Source organism: Canis lupus, chromosome 6, assembly GCF_003254725.2.
Source record: "Canis lupus dingo isolate Sandy chromosome 6, ASM325472v2, whole genome shotgun sequence".
NCBI lineage: Eukaryota > Metazoa > Chordata > Mammalia > Carnivora > Canidae > Canis > Canis lupus.
In genome coordinates this window covers 24,009,626-24,029,171 of record NC_064248.1, presented here as the reverse complement: position 1 = coordinate 24,029,171, position 19,546 = coordinate 24,009,626, and the positions used below count along the sequence as shown (strand labels likewise).

Sequence of the window (19,546 nt, the reverse complement as noted above, 5' to 3'; positions counted from 1 at the left end):
CCATGCCTGCTTTAGCCTGGCTCCTGGCGGTGCCCCTGCCCCACTTGATTCTCTTTTATTTTATTTTTTCCATCTTCCTACCTTGCTAGAACTGAAAACCCTTCTCTCTAGCTTTGCGGCTGTTCTCTCTTTAAATCTCAGGTTGAATTCGTAGGTGTTCAGAATAGTTTGAAAGTTATCTAGGTAAGTTGTTGGAGCCAGGTGAGGTGAGGACCCTACTCCTCCACCATCCTGCTCCACCTCTATAAGCACCCCTTGATGGACATATATACAAGTTTCTGTTTGGTATATAGTGAAATTTTTGAGTCATTGGGGATGTAACTAGATTTATAGAAATGTATGAGTTTCAGTTCCATATCGTCACCAACACTGGGTATGTTTTATCTTTTGACAGGAAGTGACCGATAAAGGGATTCTTTTCTTGTTCCCTGTCTCTGGAGAAAAATTTTCAATATATCACCGTTGAGCAATGTATTTGTTATATGTTGTTTTTAGATGTTCTGTATCAGATTGAAATTAATATCCTTCAATTCCTAGTTTCCTAAAATTTTGTTTTAAATCATGAATTAATGTTAAATTTTGTCAAATGCCTTTTCTGTGTCTGTTGAGATGGTCATGTGGTTTTTCTTATTTTTGTTAATACAATGATTTTTCAACTATTGAATCTATTTACTTGAGTTTATTATATATGAATTTAATTTGCTTATATTTTGTTAAGAAATATTACATGCATGTTTAAGACATTAGTCTATTCTGAATAGACTAATTCAGTCTGAATTCCATAAGTTATTGAAAGTATATTTCTTAATTTCTAAGCAGTTGGAGTTTTTCTAGTTATATTTTTGTTTGGATTTGGCTTAATTGCATTATGTGTAGAGAACATATCTGAATGATGTAATCATTTGATGATTATGATTTTTTTTGATGATGATTTTTTATTATAAAATTGTCCCAGATTTAGCCAGCAGATTTTGTGTTTTGTTTGTTTGTTTTTTTAAAGAAATGTTCTTTGGATGCATGTTTGTCGGCTTTTGAGCTCTTTCACTTTCTAACAGAACTAGCTGTTCAGGCTGAACACCTTGTATTTTCTCTGCCCCAGAACTAGATTCAATCAATGAAGCAGTCTTAATTCCTTTTTTTAGAGATGGTGTTATGGAACTGAGATATGGGAAAAACAAGACAAAAAGAGAGAGAGAGAGAGAGAGAGAATCTTCCTGTTGTGCCCAAGATTGTGAATCTGAGAAACCACCAAGGAGCCGACACCGATGCAAACACATGAGGGTTTATTTACAAGCTCGAGCTTGGGTCCAAGTATACCCGACACAGTGGAGCAGGGACTTGGACCCTGAGGCTAAAAGGCAGCAGCTTTATAGGGGCCAATGGGATTGTAACACACATAGAAAGTTGCACAGTCATGTTGGTCCACACACAGGTGGCCAATTGAATCACAATTTACCCTATAGTGACCATTTGAACTGGCCTATCACTCTGGTCAGAATTGGCGCGCAGTTTTGGCAGGCACAAGGCGGGGTTACATTGTTATGAGCCGATTTCTGGTAAGGGTGTGCTCAGCAGCTTGACTAGGGTGGGGGAGCACCTTAAGCAATAAGCAGGTCATGTGGGGGTCATATAGGAGATGGCGGGTGTAGCACAAAATGGAGTTAGTCCTGCTCTGCTTGTCCAGGGGTAGGGGAGTTTTGTTAAATTTCCTGGGTCCCACACTTCCTTTTGCTATCAAAGTCCCTTCTAGAAGGCACCACTAGGAAGGTCTACACTTAAACCCCCATTTCAACTGGGTCAGCATTGGCTTCCTTTTTACTTGTCCCCTCAGGGCCTGATACATATTTGTAAATGTGTTCTGTGTGTTTGCTTCCTCACAATGAAACATAGGGAAAGAAAGTACTGGGTATACTCATTACTACTGGAGTGTCTTTGCTTCTAGACTCTTTTAGCGGACAGATGTAGGATTTTTTTTTGAAATCATGTTTATTTTGATACTGTCAATGCCAGTCCAACAATATTGGCCTCTTGTTTTCCTTCTCCCATTACATATTTGTACCTCTTTTCTCTCACAGAGCCCTAGATCCTAGTAGCATTGATACACTCATTTGCCCAATCTTACAAAGGTGTTTCAGAATTACTTACATTACACCTTACTACCCAGCACACTTAGAAGATTTCTTTGCAGTTCTTTTTCTTCTTAGACTTTATTCAACTAGGAGTGTATGTCAACATATTGTACCTAAAATTTACTTAGGTTAATACTTTTTCTTTCTTTCTGTGTTTTATGGTATTAATATCTGTTTAGGATTCACTTATTAAGTTTTAGTTGTTATACCCCTCTAATTGATTTAATTTTATTTTTGAATATGTAAAAGATTAACAACAAACAAAAATCAAACCTGTATTAAAATGTATAATTAGAGAGCTGACATTACTTCCATGATTCCTTCTAACCTGTTCTCATTCACTCTCTATTGGGTAACCAATACTGTTAGTGTCTGATTTATTCTTTTTGTGTTTCTTTTGGCAAAAATAATGTTTCTACATGTATGCATGTATTTCTGGGTGTGTGTGTGAGTCTGTGTGTCTCTGTATTTTCTCATATATTCCTTATTTTCTTATATAAGAGTGTACTATATGTACTCTTCTATAGTTTGGTTTTTCTTTCTAGTAATATAGTGGAATGAAACTCTCTCTTTTTTTTAAGTAGTCTCCTCACTCAGTGTGGAGCACATACAGGGCTGGAACTCACAATTCTGAGATCCAGACCTGAGTTGAAATCAAGAATTGGACATTTAAACAACTGAGCCACCCAGATGCTCCAAAAGCACATCTTTTAATACACCTTATTATTCACCCATTCACCCATTGTGTTTCCATATAAATTTTAGAATTGGCTTGTAATTTTTTATAAAAATTGTTTGGATAATTACTAGACTTACATTGACTCTATATGTTAATTTTTACAGAAAAGACATCTTTACAGTATGGATCCTTGAACATACTATATAACTTTATTTTTGAAATTTCCATAACTAGTTATGTTTTCTTATGGAGAGACTATCCAAGACTTTCCTACCCTGTTTACATTGGAAATATTGTAATTCTTAAGAAAAAACTTGGGATGCCTGGGTGGCTCAATGGTTAAGCGTCTGCCTTCAGTACAGGGTGTGATCCTGGAGTCCCAGGATCCAGTCCCACCCACATTGGGTCCCTGCATGGACCCTGCCTCTCCCTCTGCCTATGTCTTTGCCTTTCTCTCTCTCTCTGTGTCTCTCATGAATAAATAAATAAAATTTAAAAAAGAAAAAACTTTATAGTTATTTAAGTTACCTGTATGTGTGTGGTTGTGTGTGTGTCATTTTGTATGTTTTTAAAATTTTGTAGTTTAATTTGTGAATGAGAAAATTAACTACTTTTATTCTATGACAATTGTTTTCTACAATTTATTCTACAATATTTTTTGAAATACACTTTCTACAGAAATAATTTTGTCACTTATTTCCCCTCAAAATTAACTTTTTAAAAGATTTTTTATTTATTTACTCATAGAGACCCACACACAGAGAGAGGCAGAGACACAGGCAGAGGGAGAAGCAGGCTCCATGCAGAGAGCCTGACATGGGCCTCGATCCAGGGTCTCCAGGATCAGGCCCTGGGCTGCAGGCGGCGCTAAACCGCTGAGCCACCGGGGCTGCCCTCCTCAAAATTTTTTAATCACTAGATTTCAAAACACAATTGAAAAGTTCCCTCGTCCCAGTTTACTTTAATATACCTTAATATATAGTTGTTGTAATGATTATTGTTTCTAATATGTTCCAACTTCTATAAAATGCAAGAATTCTTGTGTACCCCAGATATAAATTAAGATTTGTAATGTCAATGTTTGAGTAATAATGTTTTAAAAAGTATAATGTTATGATAGGGTTATGGTATTCATGGTACAGATAGGGGATAATCATTAGACATTCTGTGTTTATGTGATGACTTACTGAGATTTTCTCTCTACAGTTCGAGGCTTTTCTTCAGAAGCAGAGTTTGAGAAGTATGTTGAGTTTGAAAAGAAGCCTGAGGTTCGTGTGCTGGCTGCTATTGTATTTGATCATGACTTCAAAAATAGACATGACAGTTTGCCACTTAAGGTAAGAAAGTTTTATCTAAAACTTTATATGTTAGGTTTCAGAGATTTAATGAGATATAGGTAATGTCCTCGTTTTATAAATGGGGAAAACTAATTTGCCCAAGTTCCTAACAACCAGTATATAACGGAACAGGGATTTTTATTTTATTTTAATACATGGTTTAATACCTGTGCTTTTAACTGTTACATTATACTGATGTATAGCATGAGGAGAAAACTGTATCTGCTGCCTGATTGCCTTATATTCAGAAAATAGAGTAACAGGAGCTTTAGTAAGGATGCTCCCTTAACACTCTCCCTGGCTAGGCAGATGCTTCCGGTCTTGCAAATGGTGAAGAAAATAAGAATATAGCTAGGTAAAAAAGAAGGGTAGCAATGCCTGTTATCTGTTTAAATACCTTCTGGAGTTTCAGATAGTGCATATCTATAATTAGATATTTAAACTTTTTAATGAGCTAACTTTAGCTCATTAAAGTAATTGCCATTTTAACTTGGTATCTGAAGTGAAGTTTTTAACAAAGCTATTATTTTATGAAAGTTAAAGGCAAAACCAAAAACAGCTCACTCACCCATGTCTGAATGTATTTTAGGCTGAGGTATCTCCCTTTCCTGGGACTGTGAACTCTAGAAGGAGCTTTTCTGACTTTGTATTAGAACAATCCACCTGCTGCTTATTTTTGTTCTGGTGAATGCCTCCTTCCTACTTTTTTGTACTTTGTGTCATGTTTTAATATATTTGTTTTATGTCTCCAAAGAGGTAATTGCTTTAACTTTCAGAATTCTTGATTATTACTGGTCGCATGTCTGGAAACTTCTGTAACCCACCAGTAATAACTCATTTGGAGGCCCTTCAAATATTAAAGTTTGGCCTTTAAGAAGTAGAGTAGAGGTTCCAATATGAAAGACTTCTTTGTTTTGAGTGAATTACCTAGTTTCTCTTCTGAATCTCTAGTATCAGCTTTTAGGATTTTCCAGGTTGTGTCCAAATTAGGAGAGACGTGGAGGAAGACTCTGATAACATCCCTTAAGGGGAGAAAATGGACAGTGTTTGAACTTGGTAACTTGGTGTATCTCTTTACCACATGCTAGAGATGAGCTTCCCAGGGTTGAGGGAAATGATGAACCTATAGTATCTATGCACAGAGCCAAATCCTACATTTAGGATACAAGTGTTTGCTAATGGAAGGAAGAAAGAAAAAGGAAGATCATTGGTCGGATAGTAGGTAGCCTTTCTTTCTATCCATCCTCTCCTCACTTTTCCCAGCTGTGCCTACCTGTACTAAATTACTGCCTCAAAAGTATATGCTGAATATGATGCAGGTTCATTGGTATATGTAGAGTCTCTGGCTTGAATTTCAGATAACTTTGGTGTAATACAAGCTTTGTTTTTGTTGATGACTCATTGTGTGTAGCATTTAGAATGGATACCTGACAAGATTCCCCACGTTATTTCCCCAGATGCCAGTTCTCTTTTTCCACAGCTTATCAAACAAAATGTCTTATCTGTTTTCTGAGTTGATGACCTCTCATGCCCATCCTACCCCTAAAACCAACTCTTTGGTAATTTAGCTGATTTTCCTGAGCAAGGCATATCTCTACCATAGATACCACAGTGATCTACTAAAAACACAAAAAAGATCATGTCACTATGGTTGTTTAAAAAAACTTCAGGAGTTCTCCATGAAGGTCCTTTGTGTGGAATACATGGTCATCAGTGACCTGTTTACTGAATAGCTCTTCAGCTTTATGTTGCCTCTTCTCCCTTTGAACTTCATGCTAGCAATATTGAACCTGTAGTAGTTTGTACTGTGTGATCTCCTGCTTCTCTGGTTTTGATCATGTTATCCTCTTTCCTTTTGGTTCTGCCTATCTCTCATTTTTGGGGGTAACTCATTAATAATTTCTATAAAACTCTTGCTGTAGCTACCTATATAAAGTCTCCCCTTCTCTCTTCTCTGCTCCCTGAACACCTGGCCAGTTCCTTGAGGTAGAGAATTGTGTGTTAATAGTATTTAAGCATCCTGTAGCTATTTAAAATGTTTTTGAATAACTGGGTTATGTGAATGTTTGCCTAGACTCAGTGCACTTGCCTGTTCCTTCTCATCCTCCTGACTTCTCTGTTCTGCCTCTACAGACCTTTGGCAACTGTAACCTCTTGCTTTGTCAGGCTACTCAGATCTACTGTAACCCTGAAATTGGCTTAGCTCTCTAGATATATCATTTTTTTCATGTAATACTTAAAATATGCAACATTTTACACTTAAATTGTATTATCCCTACTTTTACTATGTCTGGGCTTTTCACTTTTCTGTTACTCACTTTTAGAAGAGAGAGATAATCTTTACCATAATTGACTAGCATAATAGGAAAGGAAATTAATAGAACTGTTTGAGATCTCACTGAGTTTGCAGGCCAGTTGTGGGTGTGGAAAAATACATTCATAATAAACAAGGTACCACTATATTGGTGTCTTTGTAACTCAGAGGCAAAATGCATGAAGATGATAAAGTAGAGATATAAATTTACTTGATTTCAAACTTTGTGATTATGGCACATGAGGCTTGCTGTTTGTCCCTTGTATTAGTGATACTGTCATTTCTTATCATTTAGAATCCTGAATTGCTCACTCCATCCTCAAAACACAATTTTTAACTTTGCATTTTCTTTTCCTTTCACTGCTCATACTTGCTTTTCAGTACTCATTGGTCAAACACGTTGTTTGTTTTCTATTTTTTTTTCCCTAGGTAAAATATCATCTGCGTCTTGGTGCAGGTACTGAGAGACCTTCAGCTTTGCAAAGCTTCGTAAATGGATGGAATACACATCTTCTCTTTCCAAACACACCTTCTCTAGGACCCAGGAACCCTTTTGAGGATGATGGGGGAAGTCCAAGTGAGCAGTCCTCCAGCATATTTAAATTATTATTTTGGTTGCAAGCTAGAAATCATATCAACATGTGTGAATTATTTTTTTTCCAGTGAGTGAGAAAGTTTATTGATTGTGGCAGTACATATCTAAAATTGAGTTTTTATTGTAAAAACAGGCATATAGAAAGCCTCATACCTTTGAAAAATATCTTTCTGTTACTGTAGATCATTTCCTTAACCTTATCAGTGGGTATTCTTGCATTTATATAGTTGTAGTTAGTAAATGTTGGCTCTGTTGACTTAATAGACACATCTTCATATGCTAACATTGCCTGCGTATTTATGGTTCTAAATTATTATTATTTTTTAATTTAAATTTTGTTTAGTTAACATGCAGTGCAATATTGGTTTCTGGAATAGAATTCAGTAAATCATCAGTTACATACAACACACTGTGCTCATCACGTCAAGTGCCTTCTTTAATACCCATCACCCATCTAGCCCATCGCCCACCCACCTTCCCTCTGTTTGTTCTCTATCCTAAAGAGTCTCATATGGCTTGTTTCCCTTTCTTTTTTTTCCCCTTACCATATGCTCATCTGTTTTCTTTCTTATATTCCACGTATGAGTGAGATCGTATGGTATTTATCTTTCTCTGGCAGACTTATTTCATTTAGCATAATACACTCTAGCTTCATCCATGTCACTGCAAATGTCAAGATTTTATTCTTTTTGATGACTGTGAGTAATCCATTGTGTGTGTGTGTGTGTGTGTATGTGTGTGTCTATACATATATTTCTTTATTCATTTATCAGTCAGTGGACATTTGGGCTCTCTCCCTAGTTTGGCTATTGTTGATAATGCTACTATAAACATTGGCCCGCATGTACCCTGTTGAATCTGTATTTTTGATCCTTTGGGTAAATACCTAGTAGTGCAATTGCTGGATCATAGGGTAGTGCTATTTTTAACTTTTTAAGGAACCTCCAGATTGTTCTCCAGAGTGGCTGCTCCAGTTTGCATTCCCACCACAGTACAAGAGGGTTCCCTTTTCTCCACATCCTTGCCAACACCTGTTGTTTCTTGGGTTGTTAATTTTAGCCCTCCTGACAGGCATGAAGTGGCATGTCATTATGGTTTTCAAGTGTATTTCTGTGATGCCTAGTGATATTGAGCATCTTTTCGTGTGTCTGTTAGCCATCTGGATTTTTTCTTTGGAAAAGTGTCCATTCATATCTGCCCATTTCTTGACTGGATTACTTGTGTTTTGGATGTTAAGTTTGGTAAGTTCTTAGTAGATTTTGGATACTAACTCTTTATTGATATGTCATTTGCAAATATCTTCTCCCATTCCATAGCCTGGCTTTTAGTTTTGTTGATTGTTTCCTTTGCTGTGCACAAGCTTTTTATCTTGATGAAGTCTTAGAAGTTCATTTTTGCTTTTGTTTCCTTTCCTCTAGAGACATGTCTAATAAAAAGTTGCTATGGCTAAGGTCAAAGAAGTTTCTGCCCATGTTCTCTAGGATTTTGATGGTTTCCTGCTTCACATTGAAGTCTTTCATCCATTTGAATTTATTTTTGTGTATGGCATAAGAAAGTGGTCCAGTTTTATAATTCTGCATGTGGCTGTCCAGTTTTCCCAACTACATTTATTGAAGAGACTGTATTTTTTCGATTGGATATTCTTTTTCTGCTTTGTTGGAGGAACTTGACCATATAGTTTTGGGTCTGTTTTGAGGTTCTCTGTTCTGTTTCATTGATCTGTGTGTCTGTTTTTGTGCCAGCATCATACTGTCTTGATGACTACAGCTTTGTAATATTGCTTGAAATCTGGAATTGTGATACCTCCAGTTTTTTTCTTTTTCATAATTGCTTTGATTATTCAGAATCTTTTGTGGCTCCATAGAAATTTTAGGATTGTTTTGTCTTAGCTCTGTGAAAAATGCTGGTAGTGTTTTGATAGGGATTGCATGAAATGTATAGATTGCTTTGGGTAGTGTAGACATTTTAACAATATGTGTTCTTCCAGGGCATGAACGTGGGATCCTTTTCCATTTCTTTGTGTTCTCTTCAATTTCTTTCATAAGTGTTCTATAGTTTTCAGAGTATAGATCTTTTACTTTTTTAGTTAGATTTATTCCTAGATATCTTACTGTTTTTGGTACAATTGCAAATGGGATTAATTCTTTGATTTCTTTTTTTGCTGCTTTGTTATTGTATAGAAGTACAACAGACTTCTGCACATTGATTTTGTATCCTGCAACTTCGCTGAAATCATATATGAATTCTAGTAATTTTTTGGTGGAGTCTTTTGGGTTTTCTACATAGAGTATCATGTTGTCTATAAATAGTGAAAGCTTGCCTTCTTCCTTGCTAGTTTGGATGCCTTTAATTCTTTTTGTTGTCTGATTGCTGAGGCTAAGACTTCTGGTACTATGTTAAATAGTAATGGTGAGAGTAGACATCCTTATCATGTGCCTGATCATAGAGTAAAGGCTCTCAGTGTTTCCCCATTGAGAATGATCTTAGCTGTGGCTCTTTCATATATGACCTTTATGATGTTAAGATATGTTCCATTTATCCCTACTTTGTTGAGGGTTTTTGTCAAGAAAAGATGCTTTTTTTTTTTTGCATCTATTAAGAGGATCATATGGTTCTTATCCTTTCTTTTATTAATATGGTGTTTCATGTGTGTTAATGTTGAACCACTCTTGCAGCCCAGGAATAAATCCCACTTGATCATGGTGAATAATTCTTTTAATGTGCTTTTGAATTTGATTTCCTAGTATTTTATTGAGATATTTTGCATCCATATTCATCAGGGATATTTTCCTGTAATTCTCCTTTTTTAGTGGGATCTTTGTCTGGTTTTGGAATAATGCTGGCCTCATAGATAGAGTTTGGAAATTTTCCTGCCCTTTCTACTTTTTGGAACAGTTTGGGGAGAATATTTATTAACTCTTCTTAAATGTTTGGTAGAATTCCTCCAGGAAAGCCATCTGGCCCTAGACTTTTTGTTTGTTGGTAGATTTTTGATTATTTGATTTTTGATTCATTGATTCAGTTTCTTTGCTTGTTATGGGTCCATTAAAATTTTCTATTTCTTCCTGTTTCAGTTTTGGTAATTTGTAGATTTGAAGAAATTTGTTCATTTCTTCCTTGCTGAGTTTGTTGGCATATAATTTTTCATAGTATTCTGTTACAATTGTTTGTATTTCTGTGGTATTAGTTGTTATCTGTCCTCTTTCATTCATTCATGATTTTATCTCTTTGGGTCCTTTCTTTTATCTTTTTGATAAATCTGGCTATGTGTTCATCAATTTTATTAATTCTTTTGAAGAATTACTTCTTGGGATGCTTGGGTGGCTCAGTGGTTTAGCATCTGCCTTTGGCTCAGGTCATGATCCCAGGGTGCTGGGATCAAGTCCTGCATCAGACTCCCCAAAGGGAGCCTGCTTCTCCCTCTGCCTATGTCTCTGCCTCTCTCTGTGTATCTCCCATGAATAAATAAATAAGATCTTTAAAAAAGAATTATTTTTTTGAAGAACCAGCTCTTAGTTTCGTTATCCTGAAGGCTCTTAATTTTATTAATTTTTTGTTTCTATATCATTTATTTCTGCTCTAATCTTTATTATTTCCCTCTTTTGCTGGCTGTAGACTTTATTTGCTGTTTTTTTCTAGCTCCTTTAGGTGTTAGATTAGGTTGTATATTTGAGACTTTTCTTGCTTCTTGAGTTAGGTTTATTGTAATATATTTCCCTTTAGGACTACCTTTGCTCCACCACAAAGGTTTTGGTCTGTTGTGTTTTCATTTTATTTGCTTTCATGTATTTTTTTAAATTTCTTCCTTAATTTCCTGGCTAACTCATTCATTCTGTAGTAGGATGTTCTTTAACCTCCATGTATTTGTGGTCTTTCCAGTTTTTTCTTATGGTTGACTTCAAGTTTCATAGCATTGTGGTTAAATTATTCTTTTTGGTTGATGAATGAGTTTTACTTATGCAATGATAATTTAAAATTCCTTTTTAATTGTATAAAGTACCTTGAAGGAAAAAATAAATGATAAGGGCTTTGAACTAACTAACAATCTTGAGAAGTTATCTTTAGGAAATCATTCAACAGCAGAAAAGAACTATGTGCAATTTAACTGTTAGCAACAAAAATTGGCAATAATCAAAACAGTGTATAATAAGTAATGGGTAAGAATATGAGGATATATTGGTTTGACAACTATTGTGTAGTCATTAAAAATAATCCTTACCAGGCCTAGTAAATAGAGAATCACATATATAGAATTGTAGCTATGAGAAGTATGTATGAAGGGGCACCTGAGTGGCTTAATGGTTGGGTGTCTGCCTTTGGCTCAGGTCATGAGCTCTGGGTCCTGGGATTGAGTCCTGCTTCAGGCTACCCCACAGGGAGCCTGTTTCTCTACCTATGTCTCTGCCTCTCTCTTTGTGTCTCTCATGAATGAATGAATGAATGAATGAATGAATGAATAAATCTTTAAAAAGAAAAAAGTATGTATGAATCTGTACAAATATTGGGATGGCTGTTCAAAAATGAAAATAGCTAAGTTACAGTGATGGGATTGGTTGTGTGTTGTTTTGTCATCTTATCAAAAACATTTTGAATATTTTTCCAAGCAAAAGTTAAAAAGGAGTCTGGCCTCTCTTACAATTAATCTACAGCAACCGAAATGTAATTTATGAGAGTAAGTTCATTAAAAATATCTTTTCTTGGTATAAAAAGAGTAATTTAAAATCAGAAGAGTTGGTCGTATAAAAATAAAAATAAAAAAAACCTCCCCAACTATTGAGTGACACTGCATAGCAAATTAATATTTAAAAATTCGTATGAGGGAACATTCTTTGATTAAAGTATGGTGACTGGGAGTTAGGTGACTTGATGTTTTTTTGTTCTGGCTATTAATCAGTAGCTTTATGATCCTAAACACTTTGGGTTAAGTTTATTCATCTGAGAAATGAACGTTTGGACTAGGTCACCCTTTAGGTCCCTTTCAACATGAAGATTCTATGTTAATTATTAGGACTTTAGCTGATTTAATCAGTTGAGGATAGGTGGTAGGAAAGAATATCAGAATTAGCTCAGTGAAATTTAAAAGTTAGACTTTTTTATTGTAATAAGAACACTTAACATGAAATACACCTTCTTAACTTTTTACGTGCCCGATACATTATTAATTACAGCCATGTTGTTGTGCAACAGATCTCAAACATTTAATGTTGCAGATCTGAAATGCTACCCAATAAACAATTCCTAATTTTTCCTTTCCTCCAGCCTCTGGAAACCAAGATTCTACTTGGTGTTTCTGTTAAATGCCCAATATAAGTGTAATCACACATTACTTGTCTTATTGTGCATAATGTCCTCAGGGTGCATCCATGTTGTAGCATATGACAGAATTTCTCTCTTTTTAAAGGTTGAATGATATTCCACTGTATGTATACACCACATTTTGTTTATCCATTCACCTATGGAGGGACATAAGTTACTTTCTCCTCTTGGCTATTGTGAATAATGCTGCAGTGAACATGAGTGCAAATTATCTCTCTGAGATTCTTTCTTCAGTTCTTTTGGATATATGCCAAGAAGTGGGATTGCTGGATCATATGGTGGTTATTTTTAGTATTTTGAGGAATCCTCCATACTGTGTACCGTTTTATATTCCTACCAACAGAGTACAAGGTTACAATTTCTTTAAATCCTCACTTGTTTTCTGCTTTTTTTGTTTTGTTTTGTTTTGTTTTGGTAGACTATCCCAACAGTTGCACACTGATAGCTCATTGTGATTTGGATATGCATTTCCCTGATGATTAGTGAAGTTGAATGTTTTTTTCATATGTTTTTTGACCATTTGGGTGTTTTCTTTGGAGAAATGTCTATTCAAGTCATTTGCCCATTTTTTAATAGGCTTATTTTTGTTGTTGAGTTAGAGGAGTTCTTTATATATTCTTTTTTAAAAGATATATTTATTTAATTTTAATTTTTTAAAAGATTTTTTATTTGAGAGAGAGAGAGAGCAAAAGCGTGAGTATGCAAGTGAATACAAGCAGGGAGAGAGGCAGAAGGAGATGGAGAAAGAGACTCCCTGTTGAGCTAGGAGCCCAACAAGGGCTTCAGTCCCAGGACCCTAAGATCATGACCTGAGCTGAAGGCAGATGCTTAACTGAGCCACCCAGGTGCTCCAAGATTTATTTATTTATTTGAGAGTGAGGGAAAAAGTGTGTGTGAGAGGGGGGAGGGGCAGAAAGAGAGAGAGAACCCTCAAGAAGATTACCCCCTTTGTGCAGAGTCCCTCATGGAGCTGGATCCTAGGACCCCAAAATCATGACCTGAACCAAAATCAACAGTCTGATGCCTAACCAACTGAGCCACCCAAGTGTGCCCTCTTTATATATTCTGGATATTAACCTTATATCAGTTATATGGTTTGTGAATAATTCCTCCCATTCCATAGGTTGCCTTTTCACTCTATTGTTTCCTTTGCTGTGTAGAAGCTTTTAAGTTTGAAGTTATCTCATTTGTCTATTTTCTGCTTTTGTGACACCTATGCTTTTGGTGTCATATCCAGGAGATCATTGACAAATTTAATGTCATGAAGCTGTTTTTTTTTTTTTTTTTAGATTTTATTTATTTATTCATGAGAGACAGAGATACAGGCAGAGGGAGAAGCAGGCCCCTTGCAGGGAGCCCAATGTGAGACTCAATCTCAGACCCCAGGATCACACCCTGGGCCAAAGGCAGATGCCCAACCACTGAGCCACCCAGGCCATCTCTGTCATGAAGCTTTTACCTTATATGTTTTCTTCTAGAGTTTTGTAGTTTCAGGTGTTATGTTTAGGTCTTTAATCTCTTTTGATTTAACTTTTGCATGCAGTATACGGTAAGAATCCAACTTCATTCTTTTGCACGTAGATATCCAGTTTATCCAACACCATTTGTTTTGAAGAGAGTATCCTTTCTTCTGGTGGCCTTGTCAAAGGTCATTTGACCATATATGTGAGAATTTATTTCTGGGCTATCTGTTCTGTTCTGTTGGTCTTTATGTCTGTCTTTATGCTGCTACTGTACCATACTCTTTTGATCACTGTAATTTTACATTATATTTGAAATCAGGAAGTGTAAGGCCTCCAGCTCACAAGAGCAGGTGCTCTCTTTGCTCAAGATTGTTTTGGCTCTTTGAGATTCTTTCAATTTCAATTGGATTTTAGGATTTTTTTTCTCTTTCTACAAAAATGTGATTGGAATTTTAAAGTTTTTATTTAAATTTCAGTTTGTTAACATGCAGTGTAATATTAGTTTTGGGTGTACAATTTAGTGATTCAACACTTCCATACATACACCTGGTGGTCATCAGAAGGATTTTGATAGAGGTTGCACTGAATCTATAGATTATTCTGGATAGTATGGATATTTTAACAACAGTAAGCCTTCCAGTCCAGGAACAAGGAATGTCTTTCCATTTACTTGTACCATCTTTAATTTCTTTCAGCAGTGTTTTATAGTTTTCAGAGTATAAGTCTTTCACTTCCTTGGTTAAGTTCATTCCTATGTATTTTATTCTTTTTGATGCTAATATAAATGGGATTGCATCACATTCTGTTTTGAGCATCACTTCTATTTATGTTTGGTATGCCTAATATTGAATTCTCATTTATTTTGTCTTACAAAATTACATAAAGCAACTATACCATTTTCAAGTAACATTTTAATTTTGGGAAGGAAGTTAATATGTTATTTATTATCTGTGTCCCAAATCACTATAGGTTTTGGGAAATTGTTTTGTTCTTTGAGTTAAAAGCTTTGAATCACCCAAATTGCTGCCTTTGTTTGCCTGGCTGTTTCTTGGTATACTGAATTTGACAATTTGTTTTCTCATTTAGGGTACATCAGAGAAGGGTTCCTGATTTTCCAGTATGCCGTAGATCAGGCCATCATGATGTACCATAACGGCAGACGTATAGAAACTATATTTGGTGATTTCTTCATTCGCATTAGGAGGTTTCCATACCCTGCTTATTACAAGGATGATTTTTTGTGGCTTTTTCTAAGTCTCTTCCCTTTGGTTGTTATACTTGTATTTTCTCTAACTGAACTTACCCTCATCAGGACCATTGTTTCAGAAAAGGAAAAGAGATTAAAGGTAACTTCATTTTCTTTGTAGCATTTTGGGCCTGTGGAATAGATTTGTGTTTTATACATTTGGCATTAGTGATTAGTTATACTGCAATAGCAATATACAAATATAGACTAGATAGAGTGTACACTACATCATTTATCAATTTTCTGATGTTGTACTTTTATCTAAAATCTTGATTTGGCCTGTAGCTTTATCAACTAAATGACTATTTAACATGAATATTATGGAGAGAGGTCATATGTTAAATGTCCTGAATCTTCTCTGGAATAAAATGGGCACAAAGAAATAATCATATGAGCTCTTAAATTAGACTAATTTAAGATACCCTTCAATTCCAAGATTTGAGATATTTGTCAATGTTAAGTCAGATAAAGACCATATTGTTAAAAACACTGGCTATAAGGTCACAGAGAAAACCATTGATTCATCCATATATACATTAATTTGTTCATTTATTAATTAATTACCTACTTTTTATCAGGGCTTTGATAGAGCTTAGCTTTAAATCTTGGCTCCACCAGTAATTAATCTGTGATCATAGCCTGTTTCTTCAGATGTCAATTGAAGATAATACCAAATTTCTAGGGTTATCAGGGAAATTAAGTGACATTTTATTTAAAAAAGTATCTGGGTCAGTCTCTCACCTATAGTAAGCACTCAACAAAAGGCAATTTAAAAGAGAGGACACAATTTCTACCTACAATTTGTTAAAGGTTTAGTTGAGGAAATAGTAGTAAACGGAGTTACTTTTATAATATTAAGTACCCTACAGGTGTGAGAAAAGTTGCTCTTATAGTACTAAGGGTGTGATACTTGGTCTGTGCAGTGGGGATACAACCCAGGAAGATGGGCTTTGAGACTCCAGTATCCTATCAGTTTTCCTGTCAGTGCTGCTGGCAGAAGAATGACTCTGGAAAGGGATGTGGAGGGAGCATGGCTTAGATTAAGGATTGGCAAGCTTTTTGTGGAAAGCACACAATAGTAAATTTTTTTAGGCTTGTGGGTCACATGCATCTCTGTCACATATCTTTTTCTTCTTTTTTAAAGTCATTTAGAAAATGCAAAAACCATTATTAGCTTATAGGACATGCAAATGTAGTTTGTGGGCTGGATTTGACCCATAGTTTGCTCACACAAAGTTTGACTACGATGATCAAGACTGAAGGTGTGGAACCAATTGTGAAGCAGTTGTAACCAGAGCAGGAGAAAGGCAGGGAGAGCCTAAGTCAAAGTGGTTTAATATAAAGGAGGGAAGAGTTTAAGAAATATTTGGGTCATAGAAATCAGTAGAAGTGGATATTTCCATATTCTGGAGTTCATATTCTGGAATTTTGTAAATACTCCTTTCAGCAACTTCCTTTCCCACATATCAGGTCGTTCTGAAGCTAGTTTGACCTTGCTACTTCCCAAGTTATATTGAGGTAAGGAAGTATCCTGTTTCTATGAAGAGATAGTGATGCTTGGGTTTAATGAAGACAGAACAATAGAGAGAAAAATCATTCTTTTCTGGGGCAAGAGATTATCCCTCCTTCCAGGTTGCCTGGATATGCTAATGAAATAATCATCACCCAGATCACCCAGGCTTGAAACCTCCTTCTTATCAGTATATTATAGTATATATAGTATTTGGAAAGCTGCCATTTCCTGACTTTATAACTTTTAGGTAAGTTTCTTCTCTTTGCCTTGCCTTTAAAATAGAGGTAAAAATACTACTCCCACATAGGGTGTGGCAATGATTAAAGACATACTGGCTGCTAGTGCATAGGAAATGTTATGTAGCTGTATATATTAGTTATGTTTTCTAAATTCTATTTCTTTGCCTCTGTGTATAGAAGTATTTTCTAGTACAAGCTCTTACTGATTTTTCACCATCCAGCTATTTGGGAAACCTTCTCATGGGTTTCCCTAACCAGTGTTACTCCTTAGTCTTACTTCACATTAAACCCTTTTCCCTCCACCCCAAATGGTGCATTTTGTACCATTCTTTATTTTGTTTTCTCTGACCAGTGTGTTTTTTTCTGTCTTTTCTAACTGGTGAGTAATATCTTTGAAATCTATTTTCAACTACAATTTACTAGTCTTTTCTTTGTGTCTCCAGATCATATTACACAAACCTCAATAACTACTATTCTAGTCAAGAAATAGAACGATGCCAGCAATCCAGAAATTCCTCACATTCCATCCAAATCACTACACCTACCCTCTTCCATAAAGATAATCACTGACTTCTAAAATCCTATGTTAGTGTTACCCCGGTTTTAAACTTTATTTAAATAGAATTATACAGTGGCTATCCTTTTGTGTTCTTCTGTTTGGCCATTTTCATTGATTATTATTATTAGATTTAATGAATATATCACATTTTATCACTCTTCTCTTGATAGATGCTTTGTTGTTCAAGTATTGGGCTAATACAGTAAGCTGTTGTGAATGTTTTAGTGCACATGTGCACATTTTCTTTTGGGTATATACCTAAGATTGAGATTGATGGAATAGAATATACTGTATACGTGTTTTCAACCCTGTTAAATGAGGCCAAATGTTTTTCCAAAATGTTTGTGCCAGTTTGTTCTCTTAGTCAGTAATGTATGGGAGTTAACTCTTACTCCATAAGTATGCCAGCACTTGGTGATGTTAGTCTTTTTAAATTTTAAGTATTCTGGAAGGCATATAGTGGTATCTCATGTGGTTTTAATTTTATTTTCCTTGTTAACTAATGTTGTTTAGCACCTTTTCATATGGTTATTGGCCACATGGATATCCTCTTTTGTGAAGCGTCTGTTCAAAAGTCTTTTCCCCATTTTTCTGTGGGGTTATGTGTTTTTTTTTCCTTGACTTACAACCATTCTTTACCTATTTTGAATACTAGTTTTTTGTGTGATGTATATATTGTAAATATATTTACTCCTGGTCTGTAGCTTAACAGTGTATTTGTATTTATAAAAGTTATTAAATATAATGTAATGAAGTCTTTACCCTTATGATTAGTGCTTTTTGTGTCCAGCCTGTGCAGGCTATGGTCCCCCCACAGGTATTTAGACATTCTTCTTTTCTAATCCTTGCTTTTAAGCCTCTAAATTTACATCTAGTCATAACTTTAGTTGCAGCTTACAAACTGAAGTATAGTATTTTCTTCATCATACAGTTCTAAATAGTTTCTAATATTCATTGTGGATTTTTTCTTTGACCCAGAAGATCATTAGAAAAGCATTTAAAAATTTTCAAACACATTAAGAGCCAGTATTTGAGTTCAGTCTTTTGAAATTTTGATGATCCTGGCTTTGTGGGCTTTACCAGAGTCAATTTTAGCAAATGTTCTGTATGCATGTGTGCACTGAAAACAGTGTGTACTGTTCAATAGGTGCAGTTTTCTATGCATGCTACAATAACTGTTAGAAATTTAAAATTTCAAATGTTATTCAAACTTTTTTTTTTTTTAGAAAGGGGGAGAGGGAGAAGTGGAGAGAAGCAGAGGAAGAGTGAGAGGCTCTTAAGCAGGCTCCATGCCCAGTGTGGAGCCTGACACAGGGCACCATCTTACAACCCCGAGATCATGATCTGAGCCCAAATCAAGAGTCCCACAATTAACTGACTGAATCACTCAGGCACCCCCTGTGTTGTTCATATTTTTTTTTAAGTTTTATTTATTTATTTTGAGAATGATAGAGAGCATGAGTGGGACATGCAAGCATGAGTGGGAGGGACAGAGGGAGTGGGAGAGAGAATCCCAAGCAGACTGCTGGCTGAGTGAGGAACCTGACACCAGCTCGATCCCAGGACGCTGAGATCATACCCGAGCTGACATGCAACTGACTATACCACCTAGGTGACTCTGTTGTTCATATCTTTTTAAAACTTATTATTTTTTAAGTAGTTTTTATATCCAGTGAGGGGGTTAAATTCACAATTCTGAGATCAAGAGTGACATGCTACCCTGACTGAGCCAACCAGGCATCTCTCTCATTCATATCTTTTTTTTAAAAAAAAGATTTTATTTATTTATTTGAGAGAGGAAGAGTGCATGTGTGCATGTGTAGAGGGAGGGGGAGGGGGAGAGGAACAAGTAGATTCCTTGCTGAGCAGGAAGCCTGACGCAGGGCTTGATCCGAGGACCCTGAGATCATGACTTGAGCTGAATGCAGATGCCTAACCAACTGAGCCACCCAGGTGCCCCTGTTTATATCTTTAACATGTGTTTTTATGTCAGTTATATCAGTTATGGAGGGAAGTATGTTAAAATCTCCCTCTATTATAATTTTTTTAATATAAATTTATTTTTTATTGGTGTTCAATTTGCCAGCACCTCTATTATAATTGATTATTGAATTGTCAGTGTTCATGAGTGATTGTTATTAGAGCACTTTTTAAAT

General features: G+C 35.6%; 1 protein-coding gene across 3 annotated transcripts in view; it reads left to right on the top strand.

Annotated features, from left to right (window-relative positions):
• Positions 1 to 19,546, top strand: part of LOC112640270 (phospholipid-transporting ATPase ABCA3-like) — a 191,283-nt gene that overhangs the window by 20,571 nt on the left and 151,166 nt on the right. For all 3 annotated transcript variants that reach the window (XR_003123948.3, XM_025416268.3, XM_025416272.3), the window contains exons 4-6: positions 4,015 to 4,145; positions 6,889 to 7,036; positions 14,920 to 15,179. Coding sequence is in view for 2 of the 3 variants with exons in the window: in XM_025416268.3 (XP_025272053.3) it covers positions 4,015 to 4,145; positions 6,889 to 7,036; positions 14,920 to 15,179 (539 nt within the window). In the remaining variant the exon portion in view is untranslated. The remainder of the gene's footprint in view (positions 1 to 4,014; positions 4,146 to 6,888; positions 7,037 to 14,919; positions 15,180 to 19,546) is intronic.